This window comes from Protomyctophum bolini, assembly GCF_963924005.1.
Source record: "Protomyctophum bolini genome assembly, chromosome: 8".
Taxonomy (NCBI): Eukaryota; Metazoa; Chordata; class Actinopteri; order Myctophiformes; family Myctophidae; genus Protomyctophum; species Protomyctophum bolini.
The window spans coordinates 11,550,136-11,570,487 of record NC_137869.1 but is presented as its reverse complement, the minus strand read 5'-3'; the positions used below and the strand labels follow the sequence as shown (position 1 = coordinate 11,570,487).

General features: G+C 42.7%; 1 protein-coding gene across 1 annotated transcript in view; it reads left to right on the top strand.

Annotated features, from left to right (window-relative positions):
- cachd1 (cache domain containing 1) overlaps positions 1–20,352 on the top strand; it is a 98,248-nt gene that overhangs the window by 46,396 nt on the left and 31,500 nt on the right. Inside the window, exons 4-10 of the mRNA XM_080771215.1 lie at positions 4,057–4,163; positions 11,025–11,151; positions 12,370–12,514; positions 13,687–13,906; positions 14,577–14,726; positions 17,631–17,912; positions 18,740–18,889. Of these exons, the coding sequence (XP_080627341.1) occupies positions 4,057–4,163; positions 11,025–11,151; positions 12,370–12,514; positions 13,687–13,906; positions 14,577–14,726; positions 17,631–17,912; positions 18,740–18,889 (1,181 nt within the window). The remainder of the gene's footprint in view (positions 1–4,056; positions 4,164–11,024; positions 11,152–12,369; positions 12,515–13,686; positions 13,907–14,576; positions 14,727–17,630; positions 17,913–18,739; positions 18,890–20,352) is intronic.

Below are 20,352 nucleotides of genomic sequence, written 5' to 3'. Positions count from 1 at the left end.
GTTGTGAGCTTATAGGTTTGCTATTTCTGGTGCATTGACACCTTCGTACATATGAAGGTGGCCAGCAATTGGACATTACTTCTTATTTTCCATCTTACTCTCTTCCCTCCCCGGCTCCGTTTCTCTTCTGTTCTTATCTTCCTGTCCTCTTGTCTTCCTCCCTACCCTGACAGCCCTAACCAAATCCCCACTGAGCCTCCTGCAGTCTCTCTGGTGGCTAATACTAATGAATGGCAGGGCAGCGTGTGGAGCAGGGGGCGGATGAAAGGAGGGAACAGGCAGCATGGTGGCCAGGAGACATCAGAAAGGAGACACATTTCAGCTAGTTACTGTATGGGGCCATGTTCCCTAGGCAGCGGTTTTGTGACGCTTTGCTTGCAAAAAACTTGTTGCCAAAAACTTCAGCTTTCGTTTCATTTCACCACCTCCTTTCACCCCCATCTGCAATTTTTCCTTCTCACTGCATTATCTTGCTGCTGAGCTTTCCTACCTGCAGAGAGGAAGGCAACTAAATTGAATTGCTGGCTTACAGGTGCAAAACACCTCGTCTTCAACAAGCTTTTTTTTTTAATTGAGCCAAAAATGTAATTAAAATCCATCTCAACTATTCCGTTTGCCAAACCAAAACAAATGAGAATTGTATTTGTGCAATGGAACACAAAACTAACTATTATTTTTGTGAGGTTACAATGACCTTCGGCTAGTGACTTTGACCACAACATTCTATTCAGTTCATCCCTGAGTCCAAGTGGACATTTAGTGCCAAATGTAATGAAATTCCCTCCGGGTGTTACTGAGATACTGCATGAGAATGGGGTGGACAGAATCAACTTTATTGTCACATCACAGGTTCACAGGTGTGAAACGGTGGGTGAAATTTGTTTTCGTGCAGGCAACAGTGACCATGACCTTTGACCACCTAAATCTAATCAGCTCCCCTTAGAGTTTTAAGTGGGCGTTTTTACGCCTAGGCATTCCTCAGATATTTTGATCACAAGAATGAGATGGACGGACGGACATGCCGTTGGACGGACAGCTGTTGCATAAATACATAAATCATCTCACTTCGGACAAAGTTTCTTTCTTTCTTAGCTTTGCAGCTAGTCCGTTTGCTCACTTTGCTGCTGTACTACAGTACTCGCTGGGGGATTTAGAAGACTTGAAGGGGTATTACTGTTGACATTATAGTGGAACGCAGCAGCATGCCTCTCCAAGGTAATTGTACTCACAGGGCGTTTTGAATGGCTTAGGATCACTTCCACTGTTGATATTCCAGTCCACTACCATGTAGTGTGACTTAATATAATGACTTATATAAGCAGAAGTTGGATATCGGGTGTTCAACATGATACTTGCACCCTTATTTAGAGGTGTCTGTCAGTTATTCTGAGAGCTCCATAGTACATACGTGATTGTAGTCTACCTGGTCCTGGTTATAGATTTACTAACAGACAAAACGACAAAATGCTGATTCTATAGGGCACAATGCTGATGTTATCTCCTTTTGAATTGCTTAAAGGATTATCATTCCAATTCATGTAAGGAGAGCTGTATACCCAATGGGATGTATTGTAATAAATCATGCATACCTAAAGTATGTTACATTATTGATATGCATATTTAATAGCAGCATTATTTAAAGTTTAATGCGGCAGGGGTACAAATTAAGTATATATATTTTTACTTGCTTCATATTCATTACATCTTATTTGTGTGTGTGTGTGTGTGTGTGTGTGTGTGTGTGTGTGTGTGTGTGTGTGTGTGTGTGTGTGTGTGTGTGTGTGTGTGTGTGTGTGTGTGTGTGTGTGTGTGTGTGTGTGTGTGTGTGTGTGTGTGTGTGTGTGTGTGTGTGTGTGTGTGTGTGTGTGTGTGTGCACGCACACACCATGCTTGTCTTGAATGTTTTTTTAAACCCTCATTTACATGGCAGATCAGAATCGATACTGAACCCCAACTCTTTCCTCATCATTATTCTACCTCTCGTCTGTCTCTCTCTCTCTCTCTCTCTCTCTCTCTCTCATTCATTTTTGGCTCTCGTTTTTTGATGTGGAATTCAAAGCGCTTGCAAATGTATTTTTTATCTGGCACACATTTTGCTGAGAGTCCTGTCTGGCCCTGCTATGCAAAGTGGGTTGGTTGAAGGAGAATAGTAATGACTTTGGCCTAATGGGACTCTAAATGTGTGAAGTTCTAAAGGCGCCTGAACATCAGAGTACATGTCAGTCAAACCAGGCCAGTGTTAGCTCTGCAAGGAGAGAGAGAGAGAGAGAGAGAGAGAGAGAGAGATATGTATTGGACCGGTGTAGATGCATGTGCATGTGAGGACAATGCATGTGCATGCGAGGACAATGCATGTGCATGCGAGGACAATGTGTGTGCATGCATTTGTGTGTGTTTACATACTTGAGCACATTGCTTGTGTATGTATTGTGTGTATGTATGAAAGATTTGTGGATTTGAAGGAAGGGTTGGTGGGAGTGTTGGGGATCAAAGCACCCAGGCTTGGTGCAGTGCGGTGAAGGCTGCTCCCCTCCCTGACAACCCCCTCCCTGTGCCAATTCATTCATTTCACATGCTTTGCTATTAGTATGGGCATGCACATAATAATGATTTTGTCACTCAAAACTCAAGTCATTCAATGTGTTTCAAAATGGCCTATTATATAATTTATATGTTGATGTGATGGCATTGGTCTGTTAAAAGCTGCATATGCATATTTTGACCCAACTGCGTTCACAGGCAACATGCAGCATGTGTTGTTTCAGCACGACTTTAAAGCTTTTTCTTGAGGCAAGCTGTGTTGCCACTTACATTACATGTACTGTAAAATGCCGGCAGTAAGCCGCATTACACCGTGTTGTATATCTAGGATGACAGTCGGACGCATTTGGTTTTATCTGTTATGATGATCAGGCCTCTATCCTATTTTGCACACATCATGCCACACACACAACGCACATCACTTTCCGATGATGCACGTGCCGCCAAGCATCAGCGTTTCACTCGCGCAACAGCACCCGGCAATCATAGCATGTTGCATGCTTCTGCAAACTTTTCATTGTTTGCAATTCATTGTTGTAAGGACATCTCCGTCGGGAGAGCAGCACGAGCAGCAGCTCCGACGTGTGCATACTATCTATGGGTCCGTCATGTGCCGTGTCTCACGCTCTTAGTGCCCCACACCAGCGCCAGCAGCGGTCACACAGTTTGTCTCAACTCTCAACCACGCCAACACACCTCTCTTTGTCCACTGTCCACGCTGTTGTCATCAATTTACAATTTACAATTTAGGCATTTAGCAGACTCTCTTAATCCAGAGCGACTTACATTAAGCAAGAACAAAAAAGCATGGGAATACATCACATAAAACATTTATCATGAAACATGCGTAAGCTAAGAAAGTATATATATGGCACACTGACTATCACGAAATGTAAAAAATGCACTTCATGTGAAAACTATTGCAGACCCCTGCGCTACAGTTACAGTATAGTACAGTACAGCACGGCACAGTGTGCTGCAGTACAGTATGGCCTGTGGCCGGTCGAGTTCTAGTAATAACTAGTAAAGGCAATTAACAGAATATCTAACAGTTGGGTAAGTTTCCTGTAATGCAGTAAAGACAATATTTACTAGTCTCATATCAATATCTTCTATACGATATATTGCACAGCACTAGTGAGGCGATGCACCCAGGAATGCGGAAACAATGGTCGGACATGCAGAATTCTTCCAAGAAAACATAATCCAGATGACAATCTGTCAAAATTAAAAAGGCTCAAATCGTCAAAATTGCATTCTTTATTCAGCCCCTCAAAAAATAAATACAGAATAATTACCACATTTATTTGGGTGTCAAGTGGTGGACACTGAACTGACACTGAACAGACAGACCCACTAACTGACATAGCCGTCCTTAAAGCTCTGCCACTACCAGGGCTAAAATTGGGTTCCCTTATTCTCAGGGCAGTTCAACCAGCCGCACAAAGCTGCCACAAAAAAGACTTGATATACTGTCTAAACTGTCACTATGTTGTTTTGTTTGTCACTTTTCAGTTTCGATGGCAACTTCAACACTAACGTTTCCAAGACCATCTGCTGTGACCGGCTGTCCCCCACGGTCAACAGCCGAGCCTTCAACCCTGGGAGAGACCTCAACTCAGGTGAGAGACACGCACACACGCACACGCACACGCACACGTTCACTAGACATAAGTCACCTTTCAATGAATTATCTTTTTGATAGCTACTTAAATCCTATACTTTGTCGTACAACATATTTTTGTGAAAATAGCCGATGTACAAACTCACAATGTATCTTGTTGAGATGCGTTGTGAGCTTGTAGACCAGCTACTATTTTCTACATTTGTGGTATTTTTAAAAGCTCAACTGTGATGGCACACTCAGCACTGCTTCCAATTTGTATTTTTGTATTTTTAAAAGCTCAACTGTGATGGCACACTCAGCACTGCTTCCAATTTGTATTTTTGTATTTTTAAAAGCTCAACTGTGATGGCACACTCAGCACTGCTTCCAATTTGTATTTTTGTATTTTTAAAAGCTCAACTGTGATGGCACACTCAGCACTGCTTCCAATTTGTATTTTTGTATTTATAAAACCTCAACTGTGATGGCACACTCAGCACTGCTTCCAATTTGAACCATGGAATCCATCTCCATTTTTAAGTTCTTTCTGTCTTTTTTTTTCTTTCTTTTTTTTCCTTTCTTTTTTCACAGTTGAGTGACTCTGTTAAGAACAATTTCCATGGCAACCGCTTTTTGAAGAAGTCAAGATCTCATGTTGTTAAATCTTTAAAAGGAAAGGGCAATAAAATGCTGCAATGGAAATAATGAGCTGTGGCAGCTCAAGGTGTAAGGAAACGTCTTTGTAGTCGGTCTCTCTCCCCTTCTCCTCGCTTTTCTGTTCTCTGTTGCTCTGCTATTTCTTTTTTTTAATAAAACATCCTTCATGATGACCTAAGATCAAATAGTACTCTTTGCGTTTGATCTCATCGCCTGCGACTCTCAGTAGACGTGTTTTAGTAGTTTCCTCCAGTTAAGCCCTTCTTAACCATCTATCCTGACTTCACCTTGGTCTACAGTCTCATCCCTTGTCACTCAGTTTAGATGTATGTATGCTATAGGTGTGCACGTTAACCTCAAGATCCAAAGAACCCGCAAGCCCCGCAACTGAAATCCTGCCAAAACAAATTAGAGGGATATTAACTTTTTGATGTTGGCTCTGTCTGCTGCAATGTATTTGTCAAGGTGTCGGATTGCATAAATACACTGTACAATGTTGCCATGTAAAGACCACATGTGTCTGCACTGCATGTGTATGCCTGCATTTGATTTGGGAGGGAAAATAGTCTTTGACCATAAACCCAGAAAATGCCAGCACCCCCCAACCCCACCACATCCCCGGTTTCTCAGTTCTCCTGCCATGGCACAGCCTCATCTTTTATTTTGTACCAGAGAACTCTGTATTTGGCTATTAAATGGTCTTACTACATAATATGATCATAACCGTAAACATATACAATTGCGCACAAACACAAATGTATATCCCTCCCTTTGTCTCTTGAACGCTCACACAGTATGTTCACTGCACACTTACACACATATGAACACTTACAGTACACCCATGCACGTATAATCTAGGTCAGGAAATCGCTACCATTACATTTGTTCTTTCTCCTACCACCCTCGTCTTGTCTACTCACCACCTCCTGCTCCCATAGACATTTACTGAAATGATAGTCAAAAAGCATATTTCTAAATTCAGACCAAAACATTTAATGAGACAATTTTAAGCCGCCTGATTTATACTTCGTTGGATTGTACCGAAAATAGCATCGCAAATGCAACACTTTGTGTAAGCTTGTAGACCAGCTATTTTCAGCGTGTGACACTTCATACATACAGGCTACAGCGAAGCATAAATGAAGCATTATTGTTGAGAACAATCGCCGTGTTCTGCATTACCACTTATTAAACACCCAAATCCTCTGCTCGCATGCAATTCCACTGACAAATGCTACTCCTAGAATCAAGATGGTTTGTTCGTCACTACTCATAGTTACAACTTAAGCAGTGAAATATACTAAAATGGTCTGAAATGGGTCTATGTAGCCTAATTCAAACTGGGGGTCTTTGAAATTAAACCTCATCCCCTAATGCTCCTTATTTTATTTATATCAGTACTTGCCCATTTAGATAAATCCCTGTTGTTGATTCACTAGTGTTCATGCCACTTCCCTCTGATCTTAAACTTTGTATGTCATATGTCACTTTGGGTAAGAGGGTCTGCTAAACGTCTAAATTGTAAACTATGAAAAAAGTAATCTGTAATTCAAACAAGTTTATCCTACAGTAGGTATGGGGAGCTGAAACTCTCTCCATTGCCTCACACTGCGCTCATCCAATCAAGCGCTACCGTTGTCAACTCCTCTCAATGTTACGCCCTTCCCTGGTCATGGAGCCGCCCCGGCATCTCACTCTCCCTCTATGTCTCTCTATAATTCTCTCTCTAGTCTCTACCTCTTCGTCTCTCTGTGTCAGTCTGTAGTCCTTTATCTGTCTCTCCCCCTCCACAACACATTCCAGCCAGTCCGTCTCTCCTGCCACCTTCCATGATAGCTGCCACCATTCGTATATCACCGCTGGCCGGGGGCTTTGTTTTCCTTGCGGCCAGTCGCAGGGAGTTCATGTTACCCCAACACCCTCCCACCCCTACACACCTCCTCCTTCTACTTCTCCTTCACTCTCAGGCCTCCTTGACCCCTTACACTCCCCACACGCATTCATCCTCTCTCATTTCTCTTGGCCCAGTCTAAACAAAAGTGTGTGTGTGTGTGTGTGTGTGTGTGTGTGTGTGTGTGTGTGTGTGTGTGTGTGTGTGTGTGTGTGTGTGTGTGTGTGTGTGTGTGTGTGTGTGTGTGTGTGTGTGTGTGTGTGTGTGTGTGTGTGTGTGTGTGTGTGTGTGTGTGTGTGTGTGTGTGTGTGTGTGTGTGTGTGTGTGTGTGTGTGTGTGTGTGTGTGTGTGTGTGTGTGTGTGTGTGTGTGTGTGTGTGTGTGTGTGTGTGTGTGTGTGTGTGTGTGTGTGTGTGTGTGTGTGTGTGTGTGTGTGATGAATGAAGGAGAGGGTGGGGTTCAGATGGGAACGCCGTTGGTCACATCACATGTGTGTACATTGAGCGGAGAGTTGTTTTCCACCTCCTGTTCTGTCTTTTGCTTTGGTTCTCCATGCAGTAAGGATAGCGAATCTGGGAAGGCAGAGGGAGATATTATGTGGGACGGCAATCGATGATCTATTCTACGACTGGGAAGACAGGGAAAATCTAGACAGACCAGGGTGTCGATTGAAATGCATGTTAATTTTGAGGTTACATTTGTACAATCTCAGAGTTACAAATCGATAAATTAACATTTGGGTTTTAAGTGGGTTGGGCTCTGGTATCTTTGTGTGATTAACACAAATGTACACCATTCTCATGCCTCAAATCACTGATACTGCCCTCTCCTGGTTCAAATCATACCTCACTGATTCGTCAATTCATCTCCATTAACAACTGCCAATAATTCACATCTCCTGTCACCTATGGCGCCCCCCAAGGGTCAGTACATGGTCCTCTCCTCTTAATCGTATACATGCTCCCCCTCGGACAATTACTTCGCAGACATGTCCTCCGTTTCCACTGTTAAGGCCTTTTCAGATGGGAAACGACTCATACATCTTGGTAATTCATTTTCAATGAGAGCCATGCGTTTATTTTGGACGTGTGGAGAAGTTGAGGGGCGATTATGCAAGCGTATTTCCCAGTGCGGTCCCGTGAAATTGTCGCACGTGTGTTCATTTGTTGGTGCAAGCATCTGCAGGCGTTTTGACCTCGATTGTGGTGAATTTTTAAGCTTCACGTCCCGTGGCCCTCATGAGCAGACACGTTGCTGATGCAGTGAATTAACCGCCTTTATGCTGATAACACACATCTCTACCACCGAAACTCTGCCGCCCGTCTGCTCACCAGAACCCGATCCAGGGACCACATCAGCCCATTCCTCCATGACCATCACTTGCTCCCAGTCAAACACAGAATAGATTTCAAGATAATGATCACCACTTACAAGGCCCTCAACAACTCTCCGCTATTTCTGAACTCCAACGACATCCCCCCTCCCGATCCCTCAGGTTGTGTAATGCCAACCTCCTCGACATCCCCAAGACAAAGAAACAAACTTGGGGTGACAGGGACTTGTGATTCCCCCTGCCTATGGAACTCGCTCCCATGAAAGATGCCCCCAACCTCACCACATTTAAAACCACACTCAAACCCCAGCTTTTCAGACTTGCATTCTTACCTAAACTATATCCCTTTTAGTTTTTAACGTTTTAACTAGTTTCTGTAAATTGATTTTGAGTACCTAGGAATGTGCTATATAAACTGTATGTAGTATTAACAGATGTTCGTTCTTCTTCATCCATCTAATCGGTTTTAGCTTTTCGTGTGTGTGTGTGTGTGTGTGTGTGTGTGGATCTGCCTCAATGCCAGTGTGTTTGTGCATGCATGACAAGTGTTTTTAAAAGAAACAAAAAAGTAAAACAAAGTAAACTGTTTGTTTGTTTTTCCACCATCATATCTGATGGCGTGCAATTCATCCTACCCTTTTCAGCTTCTGTAAAATATAGCTTTTCTCACAATGGATAGATACACCATTAAAGCTAAACTGAAATCAAACTAAACTAATGAATAATTAAAAACTGTTGCACATAATGCATATGTATTACGTATCCAGGTTTTTTCATTTGAGCCCAGTAGACATGTTGACCGCTTGGCATTTGTCCCAAAGGTAAAAAAATGTGTACATTTGTAGAGCTTTCTAAACACTGGAGGCAGATGTATAACATAGATGTGTACAGAGCCCTCTTCAGCTGTCAACACTGCTGAGTGGTTCCTGTTTATACCAGTCTCAGAGATGGATGGAGGGACTAGCATGATGTGCTGCGCAGCAGACTAGCAAGCATACTGCAGTGCAATAATAACCCACTGTCCCTCAAAAATGGGCTTCTTAAATCTATTATATCATCGCTGTCCGGCCCGTAAATCGATGCCATTGAACACCCTTTACGTCGGTGTGTTGGTTAAAAAAATGTTAACCAATGAAAAGATTTAAAAAGTTAAAAAAATAACTCTCATGCAAGCATCTGGCATTATATAAAGTCACAATACCAACTTTGAGATGATAGCTGATGCATACTGTATGGATGGATCGATCTACAGTATGTGTCATCTATCATCCTATCTACCATCTATCATCTAACTGTGCGTAGTACTTCTTCCTTGGCTTTTTAGTTTTTGCTCACCTGTCCAAATAAATATTTTGCTAATAAGCATGCTGTAAAATTGGGCACAAATGAAATATAATATTTGATGATATATTTTGAATTATATGAAATGCATTCATGCAATGTACAATGTACAATTATTGTATGCCTATAATTTCTTGAAAATATTTAATCCACCCAGGTTGCTGTGTATAGTCTGGCCACTAGAAAGTCCATGTTGTTTGTTTATAGTGGATGTGCCTCAGTGCCAGTATACAAATGCTCTATCATTTTCAGTGCTGCTCAGTAGACTGGTCTCATATTCAGGAGATTAGATGCCAGTGTGGGCCTACATTCCTGTGTTTTATTAGTTTTAACCGTTACATCACCATCTACTGTTATCTTAGACATTCTTTCACTCTCTCTCCTCTCTGTCTCCCTCTCGTTCTAATAGTTGTTGGCCTGGTTAAGGAATCCAGCTTCTATTTGTGTCCTTTCCCTCCCTCCATCTCTTCATCTTTGAAGTGAAAGGCTGTTTTGTGTTGCATTGAGCAGACAGGAAGCTGCAGTCTTTGTGATTGGATCTCTGTGAAGATACTGTTGACTCTGTGACCCACAAAAATGGTTTGTTGGCTCAGCGACTTTGGCAGAGGATGCTGTTAAGTTGGCCTGCGTCATTGTAATATATTCATAAATGTCAGTGAAGCACTGATGCATACATTGGCGTTGATTCACAGCCTGTATGGTCAGACTGGTCATACTTGTTTTGTTTTAGGAATTCAGTTAAGCTAGTTCAAAGGATTTGACAGCTCTACATTTGTGTAGCAAGTTGAAAATTGATGTATTTTATTTCCTACATAAAATGATAGAGGTGTGATGTACCGGAAGGTTGTCTTTGCCAGGATGCACTTAAACAAATTACAGACAGAGTTTTCACTTCCTATGAAAATAATTAATCATCACCATACTCAAACAGAAGTAGCTGATTGAAATATGATCTTACAGTACCTTCAGGCAAATTGTTGATTTGGTAGAGAGACTGGTGTAAGTTGAAACTCTTAATATATAATAGTATAAAACATGTGTTTCCACCAAGTAGAAGGTAAATATTTCTGTATTGAATTCTTGTAGATGGTTGCGCTGTCAATATTTCGTTGGGGCACAAATTATTCTCCCCACTTATTCTATGTACCAGAAGTATTTATTTTACAGGGAATGGATACTAAAAAATAAACAAAAAGATGGTGTTTAATCATTTAAGCACCACAGATTTGACATTGTGATACAAAATGTGACTGCAACACATTAAGGCAAATTAATTCCAGCTAAAGAATATGATCTTCATTCAGCATCAAGCATGACATATGCACACATGGAATGCAAGTGCAGTACATGTCATGTGAGTGTCTTTGCTCTCTCATTCTCACGCACACAAAGCCTGTGATTAACCTCTGCTCTGACCAGTGGGATTAACCTGGTTAAATAAAGGTTACCGCTGGTACATTTGAAAAGGTGAAACTTGGCATGTATTTTCCCCATTTTCTCATGTACGTATGTCCTCTCTCTCTCTCTCTCTCTCTCCCTCGTCTCTTGTCCTTTTCCCTCTTTCACATTTCCTACACCCCACTCCTTTCACTCCCTTTCCACGCTCCTCTCCTCTATTCCATCACCCCCTTCTCTCTCCCTCTCTCCTATATGTAGTGTTGGCAGACAACCTGAAGTCCAACCCAGGGATAAAGTGGCAGTACTTCAGCTCAGAGGAGGGCATCTTCACGGTTTTCCCTGCCCACAAGTTCCACTGCAAGGGAAGCTATGAGCATCGCAGCAGGTACAGTATCACACATTTCCTTTCCATGAGTACTTGCTGGTGCCCCCCAGTACGTTCTTCATATCCAGCTCCCTCCTCCTCTTGCCTCAGCAGTCGTCGTAAAGCATCCCAGAGGTCATGTGGGTGGCGTGCCACCCCCTCGTCCCCAAATCTGACCACATATGCCCTCGGAAAGGAATCTTACACCTCCTTTTGTGGTCACTCATAGCTCTCTCTCTCTGTGTTTTTTTCAGTGTATATGTCTGTCTGTCTGTCTCTTAATCTATCCCCCATCTCTCTGTTGTTCATGCACTTGCTCTTGCATTTTTTCCTGGTGTTGTAAATCTGTCAGTGGAGTTTCTAAGCCAGTCAGCTGGCCTTTAGCTATGAAACAAAATTATGCTGCTGCTGCAAGACTGGGTGTATGTGGCTTAGCGAATACATCACTCGCCTTTTTTCACCATGTGATGGCTTCTCATTGGACCTCATTCATTAGAAGTGTGTAAGCACAAATCTGTGCTGAAGTATGGGTGCTGATTGCTTAATGCAACACTTTGGGATTCATCAATATGTTCTTTCTTGAATTTGTTCTCACTCTACAAACAAATTTAGAACTGCCTTAGACCACACATACGCAAAAATCATACAGGTTTTCAAAATTGTTCATTACATTTACTACTATTACATTAGTATTAACTTAAAGCTGCACCATGAAACCTTCCTGCTCTACCCCCAATTTGACCCCTGGTCTCTGCACAAGTGCTGCCATTTTAACCATTGCCTGCTTGCTCAGGTGACAAATAGATTTAGTTGTTGTTATGCATTGTCTTATACATTGTTGGGGAAACTGGGAATACGGACTCTGATAGCAGGGGATTTGGAGCAAGAGTTCATTGGTGGTGACTGAGAGCATGTATTAGGGTTAGGGCAGAGATGTGCCTCCACACAGCAACAGCGGAGAGAAGGGGATCTCCTGTGAAAACAGTGTGTCCCACAGCAGACGGAGTTGGAGGCCAGGGTCTGCAACATGGGCCACCTAGGGAGAGGGGGAGAGAGAGAGAGAAATGGACATTAATACTAAAAAACACAAATCTTCTGTTCTGGGGGTCCCTGGAACAAAACCTTTTCAGACGTGGGGGGTCCGTGTCCAAATGCATATCAATTTGGGGGGTCATTCAAAAGAAAAAGTATGAGAACCACTGTTTAATAAATGTAGCCGTCTGTGTGTTCTTCTTGCAGGCCTGTGTATGTGTCGGCGGTGAGGCCTCAGTCTAAACACATCGTGGTGATGGTGGACCATGGAGCGTCAGTGACTGACACGCAGTTACAGATCGCCAGAGATTCAGCGCTGGTCATCCTCAATGCTGTGGACGAGCACGACAAGGTGAGCTGGACAAAGGTTACCTTGAATGCCAAAGGAGCCGCTTGCTTCAACGGCAAAATCGAGTGTTGATTTAACATTTGTACACTCTCAGAGTTCCACATTTTAAAGTAACTCTTTTGTAGCATCTAAATTGTTATTTAGCATTATATATTTTTTTTAAACATATGTTTATTCATTTTCTTTATATTACACATAAGTATTTTCAACAATTGACATATATCTTTTTCCCCCCCACATCCCTCTGGCAGCACAAATACAAACAAAATCTTATCACGAAATGAATTGACAATAATAAATACAAAACAAAAATAAATAAATAATGACAAAATGAAAAATAAAAATAAAAACGAAAATAAAACACATTACATACAGTTAAACAAACAGATTCACAATGTCCATCACAGTTCCCTACCCCCACCCCCCAGCTGACTATTTAGCATTATATTTAATGATAAACATATAACGTTGCCTTACCGCATATCAAAGCTCTCGGTCGATCGGCAGCTCTGTGTTCAATTGGCTTTCCCTTCAGCCTCAATACATTGTAAAACAGAAAGGTGGGGTCTGAGCATAGACTGTAAAAAATATGGACAAAGCGTTCCGCGGGTCTAACATGAACTTAAAATGAAGCCTGTCAGTCCTTGCAATGGAAGTCGCCATCTTTCAAGATCCGGTTTGGCCCAGTTCAGGCCAGCTGGCCCATTGCCTGGCCCAGACAACGAGGCGGGACTTCCCCCCTTCTTCTTCGTTGGTTTTTATTTTGACTCGAGTGGGAGGGGGATCCCGTTCATAGACTGTAACGGTAGCCACGCCCCTCAGAACATGCGCGACTTTATGGTCATTTTTTTAATAAATGGGACCATAATTTTCCAAAAAGAATATTATGACATTAGAAATGAGACTTTAAACTAGTGACTGGAAAAAAAAGTATTCATGACCATGTTTATTAAGGTAATACAGTCTAGGTGAAGTTGGGCCAAAATACATGGACTTCTATGGGGCTATGGGTTTTTCTGAGCCCAGTGAGAGCGCCACAACAGGCCATTATATGAACTTTCATTTCCTTAGTGGCTTCACAAAATATCCGTCTGACTGCCCCCCTGGGGCTGAGGCAGAAATTGTTTTTAAGAATCTGCGTCAGGTCTTAATTGGCTTTCTCTGCCTCCTTGCAGATCTCTATTCTGTCGGTAGCGGAGTCGGTTCGCTACTGTTCCCTGGACCTGTGTTACAAGAGCCTGCTGTCTCCAGCCACCAGCGAGACCAAGCGGAAGATGAGCACCTTCATCTCAAATATCAAGGCTTCGGACGGCCCGACGCAGCACGCAGCCGGCTTCCAAAAGGCTTTCCAGCTGCTCCGGAACACCACCAGCATCCTCAGCAAGCATGGCACTAGTAAGAGCTGTGACTGGGAGAGAACTCATCAATGTGTCTTTATTACAGCCATTTACCAACCTGTGGGCCAGGGCCCACTGGTAGGCAGTGGGGGAATGTGCGCGTGTGAAGTCATACCTGTGCCAGTCGCTTTAAAATGGAGCCCCCCTTACGATTAAAATATTAACAATTTCATCAAGTGAAAAAGATATCGTATGCGTTTTACATTTACATTTTTAGTTATTGAGGGCAAGTATAATGTTTTAAGCCATATAAGTCTTATCACCCAGTGTTCCTTTAAAAAAATCTTGAAAATGTGATAATTTCATTGTGATACTGATGAGTAGGAACTGCGTGTATGCTATGTTAGTTCCATTGATACTAGCCAGAACACAATCGATTGATTGATCATTAAATTAAAATGCTTGCGCCCACTCATCTGACCACTGTATGGCTGCCGTGGTATGTATATATCCACTCATCTGACTGCTGTATGGCTGCCGTGGTAAGTGGTGACATGGGTGGGCCATGAACACTTTGATATTTTCAAGTGGGCCCTGATCCAGAAAAGGCCACAAACCACTGCTTTATTACAGCAGATTCATTCAGTCTTGCACCAAATGCAACTGTGTGTGTGTGTGTGTGTGTGTGTGTGTGTGTGTGTGTGTGTGTGTGTGTGTGTGTCCATCAGCCACAGATATGGTAATCATCTACCTGTCATCTGGCATCACGTCTCGGGAGTCGTCGGAGCAGGAAAAGAGAGCAACGCTCAGCGTGGTCAGGGAGGAGAACAGACACCTCAACAACTCTGTCATGATCCTCACCTACGCGCTCATGAACGGTACGAATCGCACAAAAATACAAACTCGTCACTGAAATACAAAGACTTATTGTTTGGGGGTTTGCCACCATGAGTTAGGAGGAATGAAGTATTGTTTCTCATGCCTGACTTCAGTGGTGTCCTGTGTCAAAAAATAGTTGACAACGCATGGCTACACAATGCCTTGTGAGCTTGTATAAGAGCTGTTTCTGGCATGGGACATTGTCGTACGATTAAGTTAAGAATCAGGCTTTAGTTGGTTATAACATTTGGCAGCACAATAACATGGAAAGCACTGGATCCTGGCTGACCCAAGATACAGAATAGAAAATCTGACAAAAAACAGAGTCACTGTCAAAAATTATGGAGATGAAACGTACCCTAAAACAAGTTCTGTATGGTGAAGTTGAACCTTGTCATTGGAGGTAAACCGCTCAACCACAACTTTGTACACAGTTACGCACAGCAGTTCTCTTTCAATTACAATTTTGACTCTTGGTACAGAGCTACCTTTTTGTTGTATTGTTTTGGTTTGTTTTTCCACTGGAAGCTAATTATGCGTGTGCTAGACATGGTTTTCTTTGTCTGTGATGGGATATGCATAGCACACAGAGGGATGAGGAGGACTGAAGGTTAGAGAGGTGCTCTAAAACCTCAAAGGCTTTTTGTTCTGTTGGTGTGGTGTGTGCACCCTTCCTCCCTCTCTTCATCTCCATCATCCATCCATCTGTCTGCTCCTGCCCCCTCCCCCTAAACACACACACACACACACACACACACACACACACACACACACACACACACACACACACACTCTCCCCTCAACTGTAGTGTGTATGTATTCGTTCACCATTAATAAAATAATTCTTTCATTAGGGTATGGAAATGAAAAACATCTGAGAGGGGAACGGAAACTTCAAAGTGTGTGTGTGTGTGTGTGTGTGTGTGACTCTCTGCTTGTCTAAAACACTCCACATTGAAAAGGTTACACACATCTATCAGCCTTTCAGTTTATTAGCATTGCATATCGCGAAAAAACATTTGTTCTGTTGTTACCTAGGCTATTATACACTCTGCTCAAAGCCCCCCCTGTGTGTGTGTTTGTGTGTGTGCGTCTTAATCCCTGCTTCCACTGGCAGATGTGAACTGTTGTTTGTCAAAGGTGATCAACAATCTGTTGGCCACACTGTATTTATTTGTGTATGTGCATGTGTTCTCACGCGCATGTGTACACGCACAAAATAAAAAAGATGTTCTGCCAACTCCAGTTTCCCTTTCAGTCTAGTTCTTTCCATTTTGCACTGCCAGAAAGTCATTAAGAACCATGTGATGTTCTTTTGTCTCTTGCTTACAGTTTTTTTTCATGGGCCTAGGGCTCTATGCTAGATCCACTGCTTTTTTCACTCACCACAAAATCTCTTTTTGTCAAAATAGACTAACTACAAGCTCTGCTTGTAGAGCCTGATATTTTTTCTGAAAGTAATTAATAAGGTTAATTATAGGGCTCAATATTGCATTGTGTTTACATGTTGAACTGACTGACATAAAAGAGCAGATCCCATGTCTGCCAGAAAAGCTGCCCCTCAATCCGGTCCATTTGACATTGCAACCCCCCACAAAGCCACGTCTTGTCAGTCGCCCAACAATATGGTCACCAGAGATGTCTTGGCATTAAAACATGATTCTGCTGTAATCCCAACAGTGATTGGACACTGGCATGGATTCCATTCCATTAAGCTGTGAGACCCAATGATCCAGGTGACAGCTGCATGGTGATCCAGGCTCATCTAAAGGGCTTGGTAGACTTTGTCGTGCGCAGTGAAAATAGCCGATCTACAAGCTTACAACGCGTTGGCTCTGTGGCGCGCAACTAAGTACAAATCTGGCTCAAGTGACCTCAGGACTCGTAAAGTCAAACGTCTGGGCTAGTCCAAAGTCTGGAACGTACATTTACTGTTGATCCGCCGTGCTGTGGCGCACTGGGTGGGATGTTCTGCACGTGTCGTAAACTTGGGGCTTGAAAGATAAACACAGGGTTTTACAGATGGTTGGTTTTGTATGTTTAAAGCTTCAAAGAATAGCGAGGTGGTGATGCAGGATCTCAGGCCTGCATGCATGGAATAACGCAGGCGTGTTGACTGACGCAGAACAGGTCTTCTTCTGAAGTACGGGCAAGGTCATGTAGCCTGGACACTGGTCCTGAATCTGTATTGTCTTTTTCTGAACCAAAATAGAGCCTCCTTTTCAAAGATACTTGATGAATACAATCACTGTGTTGTGGCACAATATGCAATCAGATTTCCTGTTGTTGCTTTCATTTTTACCATATGCAGAAGGAAAAGATGATAGGAATTTGAGTCATGTGCTCATTACTGAAGAGCTGTTTTCTGTCTCTCTCTCTGTGTCCCCTTTCGAACACTACTTTTTAAGCATCGGCTCATCATACTACACTCAAAAGGCTCCTTTGTGACAGTCATTGTGAACAAGAAGTTCTTCTTAGTGGTCTTGTGTAGTTCAGTCACATTGATCTAAATCAGTGGTTCCCAAACTTTTAGCCTTTGACACACTAGAGATATTAGATGTTTGCCCGGGACCCAAACTATTATTATCATTATGAAATTATGGAATTTCTTAGATGTGTTTGTTTGTTTTTAAAATGTCTAAAATATATTAAAAACCTTTTTTTTTTAAAAGTTGAAAATCTGTATGGTGAGTTGAAAAGTTGAGTTGAAAATCTTCTGAAGTAATTTTTTACTTACGTTGTAGGAAAAGAAAAGGGGACCGGGAAGTCGTGACCCATAAAAATTGGTCCGTGACCCACAAGTGGGTCCCGACCCACTGTTTGGAAATAAATAAATTCACTCACACTGTGCTGTCTCTATCCCCTCCCTCCTCTCCACCACCCGCCTGTCTTCCTCCTCTCAGAGGGCGTTACGGGTCTGAAGGAGTTGGCCTTCCTGCGGGACCTGGCGGAGCAGAACTCGGTGAAATACGGCGTGGACCGAATGCGCGACCGCGACCGATCCTCCGTGATATCGGCCGGGGCGTCGGGAAGCGCTGCGCTGCCGGTGGTCAAAGGCAGTATGATGGTGTTGAACCAGCTCAGCAACCTGGAGACCACGGTGGGCCGCTTCTACATCAACCTCCCCAACCGCATGATCGACCTGGTCCGCTTCAGCCTGCCCTATTCTGACCCCATGGGAGACGGTAGGTGCCACACCATGCTTCAGTGACTGAAAGGAAATGGTTTTGAATTAATATCGAATGAAACTCCAGTTAACAAGAAGAAATGTGAATGAATTGATTTTAACTCTTAGAACGAAGGGCTTATATAACGTGTTTTAATGATATCCCGGAGCGCCAACGACGCCTTTAACATATAATGTTGGCTTATTACTGCATATCAAAGCTCTCGGTCGCTCGGCAGCTCCGGGCTCGATTGGCTTTCCCTTCAGCCACAATGCATTGAAAAATAAAAAGGTGGGGGCTGGAGCATTTCTTCATGAGAATTCCAGCTCAGATCGCGGTGGATGAGTGACTGTGTTTAGTGGCTCAATAGCAACTCCCGGTGACCGCGTGTCTAAATATGAATGCTTCTAGACAGGTAGTCAGTGGTCTGATCCGCACGAGCACCTTGTTGCTATTGTTGTTTTTGGGGAGCCGATCTTCTTCTATGAACAAATAGAATGTTAGTGAGTGGTGGCGGGGAACTGAGCTATCGCTACTGCCCCCTGGCGTGGTTGAGTTAATTACCACCTGAACCCTAGTGTCCCCGCTTCATTTCATCATAATATCTCGGCTACATTGAAAATGAGGGCCGTAAACTGTACTCCAAGCTGAAATAAAGGTTGTGATGATAATAGGCGAGCATTCTGTGAAAATAGCAGATCTAGAAGCTATTTTAGGGGACCCTGGTCACTGAATGCATGGGGTTTGAGTGGTTAATTCAATTACTTAAATGAGCTGAAGTTCAGTGTTCCATTGAAGGAGCAGAGCTGCTGTGTGGAGACTAAATGTACCAAACTGTTCCCAAGGTTTCATCATGACGGTTAGCCGGCCATGTTACTTTGGTAACCTGCTTCTTGGTGTGGTGGGGGTGGATGTGAACCTGGCCTATATCCTGGAGGATGTCACCTACTACCAGGACTCGCTGGCATCATATACCTTCCTCATAGACAACAAAGGTTAGTCATACACCCATATCACTTATGTGTTGACTGGTGCACACTTTTCCGGTAGATTGCCACGAATTTGTATGAAGCATCCATTATTTAAAAGATTTTAAACACATGCTGCAATGCAGATTCAATACAAATTCATATATTGAAGTGCACAATCAGATGATGCAAGTAGATTTTTGGACATCATTTGTATTGATATCCTCTTTAGAAAATCCTACAAATGATTCCTAACTGAAAAAGAAAAACGCTGAAAAGAAAACACGATTAAAGATTTGTAAAATGGTCTTTGTGTGCGTTTATCCGCCCTCCTCATGTACACTACTCCCTCGTAGTGTTCACGGTTTATTTAGTCTGAGTCGACTTCCTAAATAATCATTATCCCTTATTACTGTTTATGGACATCTTCCAGCCAGCAGTGGCATTTCTTTGGCGCTTAAGTTTCTTCCGAGCCCTGCCCTGTTGCCCTGCCACGGGCCAGGGCGGTAGAACTCATGTCCGGACATGGTTTGTCTGTCTTGGACATAGCTTTAGGCTAGTATTCAGCGCAGCCTGGGAAGGCAGGCCAGAACAGATTCCCCGATGGCAGCTGAGAGGTCCAGTGTTTCCCAAACAATGGGTCGGGAACAATTTTTGGGCTGTGAGTTTAATATGCCCCCCCTTTCTTTACGTTTCATACAAAAACAAATTTTCTAAAGAATTTCAGAATGTTTCAAAAAATAAAAGTAAATCATCAGTAAAATTGTGAGTCTGGGTCCCAGGGAGACATTACGTGTATCTTTTTGGTCTTGAGCTGCAAAGTTTGGGAACCCCTGGAAGCGATTTTTCTTTTAAGCCTTTTAGCCTTTTTCTTTCAACATGTTTAAAATGTTGTAGATCTGCTATTTTAGATATTTCTGTGAATGTAGAATAGGGCTTAAGAGCTAAACCAGACTAATTGATTTGGTCAATTATCATCATCATCATCATCATCATCATCATCATCATCATCATCATCATCATCATACTAAAATTCAGCGAATGTCTGTCTGTCTGAATGTCCCTGCCAGCGCTATAATCGCTTTATCTCAACATTGGCTGGCCCAATCACTCCCACTTTTCACACAGACATGGACCATAATTATATGGAGGGCGTAACGGAGCCCTTTTTTTCATTTGACACATTAATGATTTATAATGAATTTATTAGTGGATTAAAAAATGCAAAAATGGGTATTGTACTGTCAATATGACATGAATATGAATGCAAAGTAGCGGTCCATGTGTGGACAGGCTACCTGTCGCCGTTGTGCATGGTGAGATGTGTGCAAACCGTGTAGTTTATCAGGAGAAGAATACCAAAGGATGCAAGATTTATTACTGAATTAAAAACGCGCCGGGCGCAGTACCCCCCCACGGCCACAAGAGGGGGCAAATATCTCACAACGGGTAAGGGCTAGTTTATATAATCAATTATTGTTTTTTGAAAA